Source organism: Eufriesea mexicana, unplaced genomic scaffold (genome assembly GCF_001483705.2).
Source record: "Eufriesea mexicana isolate 0111107269 unplaced genomic scaffold, ASM148370v2 scaffold2646, whole genome shotgun sequence".
Taxonomy (NCBI): Eukaryota; Metazoa; Arthropoda; class Insecta; order Hymenoptera; family Apidae; genus Eufriesea; species Eufriesea mexicana.
The window spans coordinates 814,242-832,423 of NW_016910740.1; the positions used below are offsets into that span (position 1 = coordinate 814,242).

General features: G+C 25.7%; 2 protein-coding genes across 2 annotated transcripts; one reads left to right on the forward strand and one right to left on the reverse strand.

The window, feature by feature from the left end:
- Positions 1–1,423: 1,423 nt before the first annotated feature.
- On the forward strand, positions 1,424–5,538 carry Rint1 (RAD50 interactor 1). The gene is made up of 12 exons (XM_017904029.1): positions 1,424–1,552; positions 1,682–1,920; positions 1,990–2,163; positions 2,244–2,378; positions 2,471–2,732; positions 2,819–3,044; positions 3,211–3,376; positions 3,634–3,799; positions 3,877–4,097; positions 4,321–4,486; positions 4,570–4,703; positions 5,342–5,538. Exons 1-12 carry the CDS (start codon positions 1,424–1,426, stop codon positions 5,523–5,525), a joined length of 2,202 nt encoding a protein of 733 aa, XP_017759518.1. The 3' UTR covers positions 5,526–5,538.
- A 144-nt stretch (positions 5,539–5,682) lies between these two features.
- Positions 5,683–15,101, reverse strand: Wdr81 (WD repeat domain 81). Its single transcript, XM_017903995.1, is given in 22 exon segments — positions 5,683–5,925; positions 6,244–6,350; positions 6,422–6,571; positions 6,640–6,933; positions 7,192–7,598; positions 7,716–7,887; positions 8,004–8,133; positions 8,282–8,562; positions 8,638–8,813; positions 8,894–9,568; positions 9,656–9,816; positions 10,298–10,591; positions 10,725–11,146; positions 11,517–12,097; positions 12,175–12,313; positions 12,316–12,441; positions 12,525–12,725; positions 12,808–13,221; positions 13,313–13,475; positions 13,556–13,811; positions 13,929–14,085; positions 14,886–15,101. Coding segments are annotated over 22 exon segments (5,754 nt in total). The 3' UTR covers positions 5,683–5,693.
- Positions 15,102–18,182: the final 3,081 nt, after the last annotated feature.

Here is an 18,182-nt window from a genome sequence, read left to right on the forward strand (position 1 = left end):
ATATTATATTATTTTATTTAAAAAAATTATACTCTCTTTACTCTTGTGAGAATTAAGAAAAGTCAATAATCTCTATATACGGGGTATCATGTAATACTGCAAGATATTGGATTGATTAATAATTTCATGTTTTTTTAAAGGTTGTTAAGTATTGTTATTTTTAATCTATTAAATTAAAAATAAATCTATCTATTTAATCAGTTATATACCTATTATTTTATTTCATTACCTTCTCTAACTATATTGAATGTCACATGTGTTATTCCTCTAAAATTTTTTTCCTTCATATTAAAAGATTTTTCATAAAAGCAACTTTTGAAACTTGAATATGATTAAAAATTAGCAAAAAGACATTAGTAAAAAGATCAATTCTATTAATTGGATATATATTAAAGTATTACCATTACCTGAAATTTAAGTGAGTACATTAAAGTTGACTAATTAAGTTAAATTAAGATCATTGACTATTAGAACATTTATTATTTTGTACACATATAAGAGGTCATTCATTGGTCCTGAAAGGTATATGAAAAGTCAAGAGTGATATACAGTTCTAATATGTTTTGGGTATAGGTTGTCATATTTTATAAACAGTGAATTTAAACATCCTACACTATATACTTCTAACTACACACTTCTAAAAAGATATATGTTTTTTCATGTAGGGTAATCATATCATGTCAATTCTCTTACCAATTTATAAAGTAAATATCATAGGCATTGAGAAGCAAGGAAAAATGATTGAAAAGTCTAAAATCTAAATCAATTAGAATTATACTATAGTTTTTTAATTAGTTTAAATAAACAAGTTATTTATTTATTTCTTATAACACTTCTTTTACTTGGAAATGAGTTATTTAAATGAAGTTAAAAATAAAGGAAATGAGTTAAAAACAAAATAAACATTTTTTAATAATTTTTTAATATTTTACATAAGAGATTAAAGAAAGATTCGAAACATATAACTGATAAAAAACAAATAAACTTTTATTATAGTTATTAATATGTTTGACAGTTTAATAATGGATATTATTCTGTACAAATAAGGTTACTGAACCCATAAATATACAAATAAATTTTTTATTTTATTTCGATATGAAATAGAAAAGAATACAATAAAGTAACTAAACTTATTAAATAAATAAATAAATATATATATATATTTATAAGTAATATCGTTTATTGGAATATTGTAATATTGTCAATATTTTAAACACTCTGAATTATTAAATAAGAATATAACATTAGCTATACAGTGGAATAATAATTAATGTAAAATAAATGAAAACAAGATGAAAGTTTAAAAAGTATTATTGATCATTTCAAGATGCAGTAGTGTATTTACACGTGTCACAAAGTTAGGTATCATAACCTTAAACTGTCAAATTTCTAATACATTATAGAATACCTGCAGAGTAACAAAATGATAGACACAAAGGAAACAATTATAAAAAAATTTAATACGGAATTAGGAAGTGACATAAATGGACTTAATAAAATATACGAACTTCACCAATGTCTTAATGCACAAAAAGATGAAATTGAAAAATCCGTATGTATTTAAAAACATATTATTATACTCTAATTGTTCTAAAAATTTTTCATATTCTGTAATTTCTTTATGTATCTTTACAAATATAATAAAAAAAAATTTTTAATTATTAGTCTTTAAAATTTTTAGCTGTCAATGGCATCAACTGAAGCTCCTTCAAAAGTAAAAGCAGTTATAGAAAGCGTTGAAAAAATAAGTGCTGAATTTCAACAATTAGAAAATACTTCTGCAGAGTTCAGAGGTAACATACAAGAAACAATGTATGAAAATGAAAGAAGTATAAAAATGCAGAAAATTATTGATGTGATAAGTTATTTGGATAAGTCTTTATCATATTTGAATTTCTTAAAATATGTTGAAAACATTAGGTAAATTATTGTTTAAATATTTATATTTTAAAATATAACTTTTTCAATTTTAAAAAGCTATGATTGTAGTGATGAAATACAAATCTCTTTAACAAATGGTGATGATGAATCAACTATCTCATTATATACAGATCTTACAAATATTAGTTGTCAACTACGACCATCTACTTGCCATTATCTTCAAAATTATGTAAAAGAAACACTCCACTTTTGGCATAATCTCATAAAGGAGAAATTATCTAAGTACATTTTGATTTTATATGTATTTGTATACTTAATTATTAATTTATATGCACATGATAAATATACACAATGATTTTCAGAGAATATAATGATATATTAAAAACATTAAAATGGCCTTTTTGTGGTAGTAATGCAAATTCATTACATACTCCTATGCCAGAGATATTAATGAAATTTAAAATGCTTACAGAATATTTATTACATTTACAGTTACCGTATCCTTATAAAACTTTATCTTTATATTTTATTGAAATTATCTATTATATATTAAAAAATATATATATTATTGTTAACTAATTATGTATAGAGAAGAATCTGCAAAATCTGTAGTAACATCAGTATTATTAACTGATTTTACTCCTGTGAGTTTACCAATTTCATTGTTGGTACGACCACTTAGACAAAGATTTATATATCACTTCACAGGTTCCAAGTTAACAAATCGACAAGATAAACCTGAATGGTTTTTTACTCAAATATTAACTTGGATTAAAGTACATATACAGTGGGTACAAAAAAATGTGCAACCTGCTGCAAATACAATAGGTCTTAATCATGTAGATATGAAGGTAATATATAGCTTCATGCATGTTTTTATTATTTGTATATTGGTACACTTTAATACAATTTTATATACATTATCCTATTATAATAGGTAGAATTTATGCGAGCTTTAGTACAATTAGCAGTTGAGAAACTTCATTCTGAATTATCAGTAGTACTGTATGATGATGCCTTATTTGCTCATTTAGTTGATGAAGCTTTAGGCTTTGAACGAGAATTGAGAGAGACATTATTTTATCCTCCGACTCAACCAGCTACAGTTTTTGTACTTACACAAGCTCATATTTTTGTTAAGTGGATTAATATGGAAAAGAAATGTAAAATTATTATTTATTATATATTATAATATTATATAATTATAGATTTATAATTAGACAGCTACTTTTATATTTAATATCTTATTATTCAGTATAAAATATCAAATTAATTTTTTATGAAATTAATTTTATTCATTTTATTCATGTTAACATATTAAATTATTAGATGCAACTGAAAAAATGGATGCCATTTTGAGCTCAAATACAGCATGGGAAAAATTATCGAGTTCTGATATTGATGATATGAAAGTAACTGAATGTGCAGATGCATTTCTAACACTACTTACCACAATTTGTGATAGGTACAAACATTTACCTCAACCAGGACATAGGTAAATAAATAAATATATATAACTTTCATATTTTAAGATAAATTATGTTATATATCATTATTCATTAAAAATAATTTACTTTTACAAAATGAAAGTAAAAACTTGTGATAGTAAACATATATACTAGAAAATATACATTTCTAAGTGTATATCAATATGATAATTCACAAAGAAGATATATACAGCAAAAATAATTACTAATAGTCTGTTTATAAATTTCATAAATTGTAAATCTAATTATATTAAATGAATAACAGGTTACAGTTTCTTGAGTTACAATTAGAATTAATTGATGATTGGAGAGTAAGATTACTTCAGTTATTACATGAAAATTATGAAGATCCTTTAACATCCCTTATGCCATATATTCTTAATACATTACATTATGTTGCAACCATTCTAGAAGAGTGGGGTGTAACAGTAGTAAGTATTATAGATATTCAACTTCTATACTTCTATACTTTATATTCTTAATATATTATTTGATTTATTATTTCTAGCATTTCTTGCAATTGTATTTTTTCAAAAAACAATTTGAAGCAGTTGAAACTGCTACATTGAAAGGAAATGATATTACTGGAAATGTGGGAGAAATTGAGGGTTCCGTATTTGATGAAGCTGTTGCTCTCTTAAGAAGATTAGAGAAGGAATTAATAAATGAAATTAGTGATTCTGTAGCTTTGGATGTAAAGGCAAAAAGCAGGCCGTATAGAACAGATAAGTAAGAATATTCAGCATCAAATTTAAATATATGTAAAGGAAATAATTTAATATTTAGGTATGACGTAAAAACAATTCATTTTATGTAAAATGATGTTGAAGACAATTTATTTAAAGCAGTGATATATTGAATGCAAAATTAAATATAATCTAATAAAACAGGATCAATTTTTTAAAAGTAAAAATCCTTGTGAATGTAAAATTAATTTAAATCGTTTCTACAGATGGTTTGCAATGCAATCTACCAAAGAAGTGGTTTCATTATCTGTTACCCCAAGTGGTTATTCTATGTTTCAAGAATTAGCGACACAACTTAATTTATTGCATAATACGCTTGCTTTACCACTATTTCAACAAGCTTGGAAAAATTTAGCTTCACAATTCGATCAAGTTAGATTTAATTTAAATAATTATTTTATATATTATCTGATACTATGTTAAATATGTATATAAACAAATATTTCTTATTGCAGTTTCTTTTAGAGGAAGTTGTTTTAGTAAATCATTTTAATACGGGTGGAGCTGAACAATTACAGTATGATATTTTCAGAAATCTATTTCCATTATTTGGCTTATATATTAGTAAACCAGAATCATATTTTCCCTTGTAAGTAACAAATCATTAATATGTTTTCTAAAGGTATATGAAACATTCAATGTGCAAATTTCTTATTTATTAAGTTGAGTAAATGCGATAAATTATTATCTTATTACATTATTTTCACTACATTTTGACTATATAAAGACAAAGAAATATTTTATTTATAAATGTTATGTACAAATAATCTTTATGATTATTTTTGTAATGTCAAAGTTCGTAATTTGTCTGAAATTACATTACGATTTTTTTTTTAATATTACACTGTAATGTTCATTGACTCATATTTTTCGAAAACTGAATGTGATAAAACAATTTCGTTTGTGGATTCGTATTCAGAAAGCTAAACTACAAGAATTACCCAATAGATATTACAGATTTAAGAAAAAATTAAAATTTGTTGGACAGTGTTGTTAGAAATAGAAAAATACAAATATACAATAGAATAGAAATTATAAAATAATTACTTTCAAAATCAAATTATGAAACTGTACAGTATGTACATATATCTGTTTACAATTTTACAGAGGTTCTCCAATATTTATTAGCATAAGAAATTTGTATGTTTTGTTTCATAATGTTATGACATTTAATACTTATGATAAATTTAATATCCTGTTCATTTAATTGTTTCAATTATTTTTTAGAATTAAAGAAGCATGTATTTTATTAAATATCATGGCAGGATCAGCTATGTTACTTGTTGAAGCTCTCAATGATAGTGATGAAGTTATGGGAAATGAAATACTAGCAGATATTGGTGTTTATAAAATGTCCCCTGAACTTGCTTTAAAAGTCATTGGAACAAGAACAAATATAACCTATGCATAAAATATTTTTATCATATTATTGCATAAATTAAATTTCGTATTTAATTTTATGTATAATGTACTATTGTTAAGATATAGACAAATATTAATACTGTAAGTAAAATTGTAAAATTGTATATTTAAATTTATTTATATACGTATAATTAAAAATCGTAATCATATATAATACTTAACAAATTAATGTTATTCCGCCATTATCTGCACCTAATAACAATAATCTATTAAGGGGAAGAACCGCCATTGTGGTAAGGAGACCTTTGAATGTATCAGATTTTAATTTTGATGATGAAAATGAGGCTGTTGCTTCTATAGATGTGTAAACTCCCACCCGATTTGCTGTTGTTCCTATTATTAATTCTTGTTCATACGTAGTCATGCAATGGACTGGTTCTGTAGAACCTCTAAAAATGGAAAATATTAAATTTATTTTTATGACTTAAATAGATTTCAGTCCAAAACAAAAATTTTAAATAGTTGTAATAATAATTAGAAAAATTGTGAGTAAAAATACATATAAATTTTATACAAAAAAGATATGACATAAAAATGTCAATAACCTTAAAATATAGAGAACAAATGTACATATTGTATTTATTATAAAATATGTCTGTTTAAACTGATTAAGAGAATCATGCTATATTTTCTTGTATGTGTATAGAAGTTATTGAATTTATTATGTTTCATTAATTTTATTAATAAAATATAATATTATATCTTACTTCATATGAAATTTTAATTTCCCATCTAGTGCACTCCATACAGCAATGGTCTCATCTAATGAAGAACTAATTAATGTTGTTTCATTAATCGCTTCTAATTGTAAGATCTAAAAAACCAAGTGTGATAAGTACATTTATATTAAATAGTTTTATGATAATTTTTTAAAGTAAAACGTACTTCACATTCATGACCTTTCCAAGACGCAATAATAAGACCAGTACGAATATCTAAAATTGTTAAAAATCCTGATGCTTGACCCAATGCTACCCAATAACCACTAGGTGCTACTGCAATACATCGAATTAAACCTGTTGGATTTACAGATACCTAAAAGACGAGAAATCATTATTTTATGAAATACTCTATAATGATGTAGCTAAGATGATAATACTTACCTTCATTTCATTTACATATTGAAATGTTCTACAATCAATAACTCTCAGTGTAATATCAGTTGTACCTACAAGTAAAGTTGTAGATGGAGGAGGACTTGCGGCCAGTGTATTTACAGGGATTGGACGTGAGCTTTCTGGAGAACCAAGAAGAGAACCCATAAAAGGATCCCAACAATGAATGGAACCATCACAAGTAACTACATATCTTAAAGATTCTAGGAATGTTAACGCAAGAATTGACTTCTTATGTCCAGTATAAGTATACTGACAAGATGAAACAGTATTTCCATCTCCCTATTGATAAAATATGTATTTTAAACATAAATTCTTTATATGTACACGTAGCATACCTCTAAATCTAGTAATTTAAATCTATTATGCCAAAAGAAATAAAAATTTTATTGTTTTATGTACATGGATTGTATATAAATTAATATAATTTTATTATTTTAATTTCTTTTTTCTATTTTTTTATTTCTTTTACCATAAAAAATATATGATATATAAATAGCAATAATATACTAACTTATATAACTTTATATATAGCATTACCTGACTTCTTAAGCTCCATAATTTCACAGTTTTATCTCTTCCCCCACTCATAAAACTGTTTTCATTGTCTAACACATATAAACATCTAACACTATTAGTATGACCACTAAAAGTTTGCAATTTTATTTGTTTTATATTAAATGCTGTATCTTTCTCTGATCTTCCAATTTCATGTTCCCAATATGCTAACCAATTTCCTCGTAATTGTCTTCCAGTTGATGAACAACTAGCTTCTCGATTAGATATTATGTTTTCTGAAGTAACATAATCACTAACATCATTCTTTTGTACTGCAAATCTATTTCCCACAACTGATATATTTTCATAATTAATTACATCTTTATTTGTTAATTCTGTACTTTCTGCTACATTGTAATTGTTGTATGGTATGTTATACTTGCTATCATCTTTAAAATAATCAAAAAGAATACATTAAATCAATTTCACATCTTACATAAAAAATGTATAAAAATATCTAAGAAAGAAATGTAACAAAATTGAAAGAAATATAATGTAGAACATACCAGCATTGAAATTCATTTTTGCTTCTTGTTCATATTTACGACATAAATTATTTATATGTTCACGATTTTTAAGTATTTGTTCCATTACTTCACTATCAATACATTTATAAAAAAGCATATATGTTTTGTGAGCAAATTCTGCTGTAAACACAGCTTTTAGTTCCTCAAGTGCCTGAATACATATATAAATATATAAATATAAATATACATACACAAATATTGGAAATGTAGTAAATGTATATGCAATTATTGAATAATTAAAAATTTACAAATTATATCCTAATTTACCTTATTTTCCTGGCAATCAGATGCATTCATGTTCTCTATAACTGGTGGAGAATAAGAATCAGCAATATCTGCATTAAAATTTGTTTGTAGTCCAAGGCTATCTCTATTATCTTCATTTAAAACTTTCACCCTATATGAATACATATATATGTAGTATATTATTACTACAATGCATTACTACATACAATTATTATCAAAGCATGTGTTTTATTACTTAATATTAACGTAATATCTAAATTAAAGTAAAATAACGTTATATGAAACATCAATTAATATACCTTGTAAAGTGTTCACTTATTGTTTTTTGGGTAATTTCGTTCTTAATATTTTCTGAAACATCTTGATTAAATGATTTATCAAACGCTAAGAAAAATCGTTGAATAGGCACAGCCAAATGATTTTTTGTAATAACACTACCCAATCGTAAACTAAACATAAATAAAGTTTCTAAACATTTTTCTGCCATTATAGAACGTGCAACTGTACCATTGGGAAAAGTAAATCTCGTGGATGATAATATACGAACTGTAGGATATAGTATTGCTTTTACAATTGATTCCTGTAATGAAAAATAAACTTCCTATCATATATATATACTGTTCATCCTTGAAATATTAATGTGACATAATCATACATGAAGTACATCCATCAGAACTGCATCACTGAGATATGGTGTAATACGGTTTAAAAGAGTCAAACACGAAATAAGTCCTCCTTCCAAATTTTGTGTTAATTTTCTTTTACAAAGTGCTAAAAGTTCTACCATGTGTGCGAAATACTGCAACACTATAATCTGTTCTCCATATAGCCCTGTGCAAGTGTTTAATTTATTTTCGTTTTTAAAAATAAAAGTTAATAATTATATATATTTCTTATATAGATAAATTAACCTGCAATAGCTGCAAGACATTCCAAAACATTGTTAGCATTATGATCACCAACCAAAATCTTTTTATTCCATGGAATACCTTCCATAGATAAAAGAGTATCTTTGGTTATTGTTAAGTTTTCTTTCCCAGTATAACATAATGTAAGCATTCTTAATAAATTTCGAGACAAATATCGAGCAGTAAGCACAGGTCCAAGTCTATGAGATAACCAGATGATAGATTCTGCACTCATTTCAGAAGTTGTGCACTCATTTGATGTAGTTTTTTGATAAATATGATCTATTTGAATATCTTCATGTACTACAACATTAGATCTGTTATCATTTGTTTGTAATATTATAGAACTTTGTTCTTCAATTCCTACAATAGATATTTCCTCAGAAGTATTAGTAGAGTGGCTAAATCCACCATAAGTAAATTCATCATTAGAAGTCTTACTTCCAACATGACAACCAATGTTACTAAACTCTGTTAGAGATTTATTAGAAGAATTGGATGTTTTTGGTATAGGAATTGTAGGTGATTTGATTGACTTTAGTGGGGAAAGTTTATTTCCTTCTTCATTTAAATCATCATTAAGGTTTAAATTCAGATCAATATTTAAATCAATATCATATGTTGCACCAGTATTTAATGATATCCATGAATTTTCATCTGCTTCCATTGTAAATACTTCTAAGATAGGAAGAGTATTTAAAAACTTTTATATAATTTCTATAATATCATAACTTTTGGAATATAGATTAAAATTTAATTACTTACCCTCAACATCATTGTTAGTCGAATTTATATCACGTGTATAATCACTGGCTATAGGTGCAGTCGATAAAGAAATATTCTGCTCTGAATCCGCAGAAAAATCCTCGTCTAAAGGAGACAAAATTCCTTCTCCTTCATTACACATCCCACTTAAATCACAACTTCTATAAAACAGAAAATAAATTAAATATAAAAAATTGCTTACAGTGGTAAATACGAATATTACGTAGATTTATATTTATTACTTCTGAATATAATTATTTTTTAAGAATAATTATTTCTGAAAAATATAATTTTAACAAATACATTGTAAATTGAATCAATTGAAACAAAAAATTATAAAGCAGTGTGTGCATTATTTTACATTATTCTTGTGATTAGCTTCTCTCAGTTATTTGAATTTTACAAAATCAAATTTGTTATACAATAAAATAATCATTAATATAATGAATATGAATATAATACATTTTTTATTACTATTTTATAATTTCTAGAAATGAGCTTAATTTTAAATCCTTAGAATAATTATATTTAGAATAATAAATAAACATTATAAAAACATTATAAATGAACACATCATTTTTGCTAGAACTATTTCATTTTAATATAGTTATGTATTTAAATACTTTGTAAAATTTTTCTTACTTAAGATTGCCTGTTTTATAAGTATATGTTGAAGATCCTTGTATGTAATCCCTATATCCTCCAACTGCTTCCACAAGAGGAGTAATAAAATTTTCCAAAAATCGCCGTAAACCCAATCTTACCATAAGCTTCAATAAGAAATTTCTATGATACAAGCGTGTGGTTTTAAATTTTGCTACTAATGCTAAAGGAAGTACATCAGCATGTGGAAAATTATCCATGAAAGAACCATTTTCATATAATTTCATAATGGATAAAAGGAATGTTTGTGCTGTATCTTTAGGGCCCAATGCTCTGGAAAAATATCAATTATTTAATATTTAAAAAACTGATAAAATTGTAAATTAAAAAAGCATTATAAATTTTACAAATACCAAATACACTAAAGAAAATTATCTAACTTAAATTTTTATAACTTTTAACGTACTTGGCAATAGGATCAAATAAATGCCAAGCAGTTAATACAGCACTATAAGGTTCTTCCATTATTTGTTGTATATGAGGCACTATCAATTCTAAACATGCCTCTCTTGCAATTCCAGTATGGAATAATAAGTGTTCCAATTCCCTTGCAATTGCTTTAACTTTACACTCACTAATTTTACAAAGGAATTTTGTTTTTGTTTTAAATATAAAATCCATGTCATCTTCAGATTTCATTATAAAATTTAATTCACGAACTAAACTATTATATTCTTGTAACATTTCTACAATATTAAATAAATATTTATAATACTTGGAAAATGGAAATAAACTTCCAGAAAGTATTGGTTGTAAAAACTGATGAGCAGATGGTGGAGGTAGACCCATATGTGTAATAGTTGGATACCGAAAAGGTGTATCAGTCACCTGAAAAATTACAATACTATATACTTCTATTATGTGATACAACTATGTTTACTTTAGTTAAGAATTAAAAATTTTTAAATTGTTACAAATATTAAAATGATATGTTTATATATCTAGTTAAAATATTAAAAAATTCTAAATTATAAAAGAAGTTTTCTATATTACTTTAACAAATGAATAATAATATTGAAAGTATATGCTGTGAACATTATGTATAACTTTAACTCTTAAACTTTAAAATTTTTTTTTAGTCATTCTTTGAATATCTTATTAAAAAATTAAGCAATTGTTAACTATATAATCAATAATTAATAGAATTTTATAATGAATATAAAATAATTACTTAATAATTACTTAAAGTAGTACTTACTTCTATGTTATCAATATTATAACTATTTGGTATAATATCAATTTGAAGTAACAAGGCAACAGCATTTCTTACACATTTAGGTAAACTATCAGCTGATGTCTTCAATATATTTAAGCAAGTAGCAAGCCTTTTTGCAAATGATACCTTTTCGATATTCCACGTAGACCGAAATTTATTAGATAAAAATATTTCCACAATTAAACAACCAAGAATTTGTTGTTCTTTAATGCGCCCACTAGCCACAATTTGTTTGTAATTTATGAATGGCTCATGTAATTCAATTTGTGGTTTATAAACTTGAGAGCTTACTTTATTTATAAATGCATGCATAGTTTCCACATGCACAATAGCTGTAACAGGATTATAATCTTTTGGAAGAATTATTGTCTGATTTATAGATTTATCTTGTTTAGCATTATCTTCAGTATTAAGTAAAGAACCTCGAGAACGACTTAGTAATCGACTTAAAACTAAAGGAGATGACCTTGATGTATTAAATATTGATGTTGGTAGTTCTTCTTCTTCAAACCCAGAACTATGACCTTCATCATCACTAGTTCTATTTCCCGATTGATCATTTTCTGTAATAAATTATTTAATTAGTATTAAATAAGTGTAAACTTGTTTTAACAAATTGAAAACTTTACAATAAACGTACTATACTTATTTATTAAAAAAGATGAGCGTAATCTGGGTGGAATTTTACACCAATAAGGTGAAGGAATAATTTTTTGTGGATGTGGTTGTGTAAAAAGTTGAACAATACCAGAATTAGTTAAAGTAGTGTGATTGTCAACAATATCCAGTGATGTAATCTTTCAGAAACATGAAAACTTTCTAAGGCTTCCCTGTGTCTTTCAATAAAATCTTCTGGAGATGTAGCCCATCCAGGAATTTCTAAATCTGGTAAATCTTCATGAATAGACTACAATTTATAAATAGTTATATGTATATTATAATTTATTGTATGTATTGCATAAACAATTAAATTTATTATTTTTATTTTACCTTAAAAACATTGGGGTCAGCGAAAAATTGTGGTATACATTCATCTGGACTCCAATCATGTAATCTTTGTATGGAAGCAGGATACTCGCCTGGCACCCATTGTGGTCGCACATATTTACAAAGGACGGATTTATTGTAACGACGAGAAAGATACACATAATACGTAATTTCTGACAGTACATCTGATACATGATGTCCTACCTGTAAGTATTACGAAAATAATATTTAACTAAATAACTATTATAGCACAAAATTTAATTAATAAATATTGTTGAATACATACTTCAGTGGATTGTGAATCAAATGTTAAATCTAATTGTCTATCACCCTTGTTTAATCGAAACTTGGATTTTGTCAAATCTCTCCAATTACCACCACATCTTGATGTAAAATCTGTGACCCAAGGCATTACATGATGACAACTTGGATCACCATATCTTCTACCAGCCAAATTGTTTAATGCAGTTAAATAATCATAATTACTAATACAATTATACACCCACATTTCACACAATTTTTCAATATTTTCATTCATTCCAAATTTAGATTTTTTTTGCAATGTAGAATTTAATGAAATTACATCAAAATTTTTTTTACATCCATTGAAATTTTTTGCTTTCATTTCTTGACTAGTGGAACCTTTGGAATGTTCATTTTCAGGCTTTATGTATATATTATCACTTACTTTTGGTAATACCTAACAATAAAATCTGGGAAAGTAGTTATAATTTCAATAGAAAACGGAATAAGTAGAAAATATTTATAAAAAAGAACATGTAGATATTAACCTGAATAGTAAAATTATCCATAAGCAATATATCACTAAGGGTAATTTCACCTAATACTAAACCTCGATCATGCAAGTCTCTAGATAGTTGTAATAACTGATATATTAGAAATAATGGCTTCCCATGACTCATACTTAGAGCAGCAGGGCTGTACATTACACACCTTCAACAACAATAAATATTTAACTAATTACAAAATTAAGAATAAATTGCAATTGAGATATATTTATAATATATACTTACTCACGCAGAGAATATTCTGCAGTTTGCTCATGTAATGTAAGAAAAGCAGATGTAGTTTCAATAGCAAACAATATTGGAAGAAGATTACAATGTACTTCATTTGATATAGCAGGCAATATAGATACCACTGATCCATTTTGTATTTGTACTAAAGTGCAACCATACATTTTTTGTAATACTTCTTGCATAATCCATATATCACTTACATTAGCATTTATATTATATTGTTCTTTATGTTCTATACAATTCCATGGACCTATATGTGTAAATTAGTAAACATATATATGTACATATAAAAGGGAAAAATGTGTTAACTGATTTTTTCAACTAATAACTAAAGAATATTATATTACATTTAATTAAAAATACATACTGTAATATTTTTTATAACATTCTTTCCATAAATTTCGGTAATTAGTTTCTGCAACATAATGCATTAATTGTGAATATGTCAGATCTGCATGAGTATTTCCATTTATATGTCTTCCTCTTGGAAGTGGAACAGCATACTTATGCTGTTTTTTATACACCTGAAAATTATAATAATTATAACTATCAATTATACCTAAAAGATAATATTAATTATAGTTAATAATACTGTCATTTACATATGATTTATTAACATATATACAATATACAAAATTGTATAACAATTCTTAAAAATAAAAAAAATGCACAAGTAATGATCCAAGATAACTAAAAAAATATTTAAAATAAATTAAAAAGAGTTAGTTTTTGTTCATTCTTATTTGAATTATTTTAAAAAGTAATAAACAATCTAATAAAATATAATGAATATATCTTATTTTTAGTACATTATTATTACAGAATATAATTCTAATATATTTCAAAGAAAATTCATATAGATTTATGCATTATTTATACATTTATTAAGTTCAAAATATAATTCTGTTAAAAAATATTAACAACTTTTATTTAAAAAATAAATAACTTTTATTACTAAATACTGCTTCATAACATTTGCTTTATTTTTTCATAATGATAATTATTTTTAGTTCAAATTCAAATTGTAAATTTTTAAAAACTATTAGTTGAAATTTAAAACATATTTTATTTTGTATCTTAATCTGCTATTACATTTGAACAAAAAATATAATATGTAATTGATAAGACAAATATTTTCTTAATTATTCCTTCATACTTTTTTTATGAAATAAAAATATTATCGATAAGTACCATAAAATATAAGTTTCTATAAAAAATATTTTAAAAATATATAGAATGACACAGTTAAGTAAATGATATGTACATTGTATATATAATATAATTATATTAAAATATTCCTTTGAATTAATAAGAATTAACATACCCTAACAAATATTCTTATCCAATCTGGACCCAGATCTTCAAGCATAGGATGAGCTGCAATTTCATCTTCATTTAATCGCTCATGATAAATAAATGAAATTGGTCCTGTGTTAAGTAAATTGCTCAGCCAATTTTTGTGAACAGTTAAACTAATTCTATTATCTATAACTTTTGTATATTTTATTGGTACAAATAGCTCTTTTGTTATTATGTCCATTTCTTATTCTTATGGTTTGTATCTATAAAGAAAATTTTTTGACATATATCTTTGTTGCATCTTAAAATAGGAAATAATCTATTGTTAATATTTTATTATAGTAAATTCGTACCGTACTTGGATTATAAAAGATCAAAAGAGAGCACACTGAGTATTTATTTCGTGTGTTTATTATGCTAGTTGTTTAATGCCAAAGACAGCTGATTAGTAGCAATTGAACAGCTGATACTAGACGCCATATTTGGATATGATTTTGTATACATAATGATAAAAATATATTTAAAAATAATTTTCTATACAATATAATTCAATTAATACGATATTTTTTAAACATTTTAATATGTTAATTGTTTATTACTTCTTTTAAAGCATAAGATAACCTACAATTTTTATATAAAATAATGTTTCTGTAGTGGTATATATAATGTCGGTATATACTCAATCTATTGTAAGCTTTAAGTGATTTATGTGGTAATAGAAATTAATGATTGTGATAATGGAGAAAAGATTGATTAACATAAAGTAAAAGGTAAAACTTTACTTTCTTGAACTAAAAATTATTAAGATATTTTTTCATATCTAATTGATTTTGACATGTAGATTTCAAAAATCACGGTTTTAATGTTAGCAATGCACGGGATCGGGTGTCATGCGTGTTTAAAAATTGCTTATTTTACAGGTTACATTGTCATGTAGACTTTTTCCTCTCATCCAATAAAATGAGTTTGCGCCTTTTATAAATGTGGTGGGTAAGGTGATTTTCATCTATATGTACAGTTGGTTACATTAAAAATCAACCACTTCCTTCGCTAATTTATTTTTATATGTAAATAACAATATATTACATTAATACTACTGTAAATAGTATAATAATATTGTACCTATAGTAGTACCTCTTTCAATATGAAAATTAATATAACACTTTATTAAACATTACTTAAAAAATAGAATGCATGGTGGATCTGTGAAAGTTACCTTACATTAAAAATCGTTCAAGTACAAAACGCTGGGATTTGCCGAATTAAACTGTTTTTAACAGTTACACATTTTTAGGCGTTAAGTTAAGCTAAATATATCATAAATGTAGAATTTTTAAGCTGTTGAAATGAAATGGAAAGCCGAAAAAAACAAACCTCCGTAGTAGAGCGTAAGTTAGTCACTTTTCATTATATTCATGGTAAATCTCCGAGGGGAATTTCAAAAATGTTAAACAGAAGTCCCAGTACGATAAGGTGTATTATTGAGAGATGTAATGAAAATAACTGTATTTAAAATAAAATAAAATAAAGCACGAAAAAATCTTGAGCGGTCAAGACGAACATTACGTTCTTTAACAAATTAAAAAAGATCCTATGAAAAGTGTCCGAAAACTTGTGGATGTTGAAAAATATCGAAATAAAAAAGTCCATCCTGAAACTATTAGGAGAATTTTACGTAAAAATAATTTTCCTGACGGAGTAGCAGACAAGAAACCATTCCTTAGTGCGAAAAATAAAACTAAAAGATTGGAATTCGCTAGAGAATACATAAGTAAAAATTTTTCTTTCTAAAAAAACATGCTTTTCACAGATAAAAGCAAATTTACTGTACACGATTCGGGTAGAAAAAACAGTAGTGTAGAAAAAAGCTAATAAGCATTTGAAATCTTAAACTAACGTTCAAGCATGGTGACGATGGTTACATGGTTAGTTACATGGTTAGTGGTAACTATGGTAATCATGATTACGTCCCGAAAATTTTAAAAATTTCCTGTGTATGTTTAAATTGGTGCAACTAGTGCGTGTTTTCCATCCGAGTGCCCCCTTCGGCTCGTGAAGAGCTCTATTGCTTAAACAAAATAATTTGTGGACTCAATCCGATTTACGTGCAACCTTTGCCGCTCGAGGTTGTTACGGTGTAGTAAACGCTTTGTGTAGCGTGGCTTAGAGAGAGTTTATTGGGTGTTGGATCAAAGCTGATGTAGTAATAAACAGTATTTATTGTTCGGAAATAAATAAGTCAATTAAACTAGACAAGACTACTATTAGGCTGAAACGGAACTGAACTGTGACGGAAGGTCTTAGTAGAAAAAGACGCATGGCGCAAGAATTTGTTTGCACAGACAGTGCTGCCGCACCTCGACTGGTATAGTAAAGCTTGCTATGCTCTGTGAGCTGGACAAGGGTGCCACAATATCATTATCGGTTAAGGATGTGTAGTAGAATTGGGAGTAGTACTGGAGTACTTACATTTTATACATTTTATACAGGGTAATACGGGCAGATGGCAATATTTAAACATTTTACAAGATAATTTAAAGTAAATTGCAGAGAAATTGGATATTGAGGATACATTTTACATTTATTAAAATAACGACCAGCGATTATTATTTATTTTCTTTTCAATATAAGTAAACGGACGATTTATATTATGAGATTACTTTCATGTATATATTCAAACTGACGATAATTTTATTTTTTTGTAAAAATGTGCATCTTTTTTTAATTCATGCTATGTAATAATAAATATAAATTATAACCTATTAAGTTTAATCATGTTTTATACGTATATGTAGTAATATTTAAAAAAATTAATGGTTAATGAGTAGTGGACAAGTTTCAATGTAACCGACTATATTCAGAGAGTCCCAGCAACGGTACTACAGCCGAGAAGAGAGTGGTTCTACACAAATCGAACAAAAAGAATAAAATTTTTTAATTGAAAGCTTCGTTTTCGAGAAAATATACTTTAAATATTCACTGCGCATGCATTTAATGTGTTGATCGAGTATAGCGTGGCGGGAACGATCACCTGGATGCGAGGACACAAGTTGCCGCGATATAAATACAATCTGTACATTGTTCGTCATATAGCATTTTCAACAACTTTTGAATTAATAAAGTAATATATTAGTAACTAAATTATACATCTTATTTTCATTTAAAGCCATTTGAAATCTATAGGCATAGATAGATACCGTAGTACATGTTAATATTAAGAATATTAGCGCTATTTATAAATGACATAATTTGTAATGAAACCCGTATTTGCCTTACCAAAAATTGAATGGTTCTTGACGTGCTAAATAAAATGCTCAACAAA

What these genes read in the sequence shown, in the direction of transcription:
- Rint1 (XM_017904029.1), top strand. Translation starts at nt 1,424, where the DNA reads ATGATAGACACAAAGGAAACAATTATAAAAAAATTTAATACGGAATTA. An exon ending in AAGATGAAATTGAAAAATCC is followed by an intron (nt 1,553 to 1,681) that starts GTATGTATTTAA and finishes TAAAATTTTTAG; the next exon opens with CTGTCAATGGCATCAACTGA. An exon ending in TAGCTTCACAATTCGATCAA is followed by an intron (nt 4,487 to 4,569) that starts GTTAGATTTAAT and finishes TTCTTATTGCAG; the next exon opens with TTTCTTTTAGAGGAAGTTGT.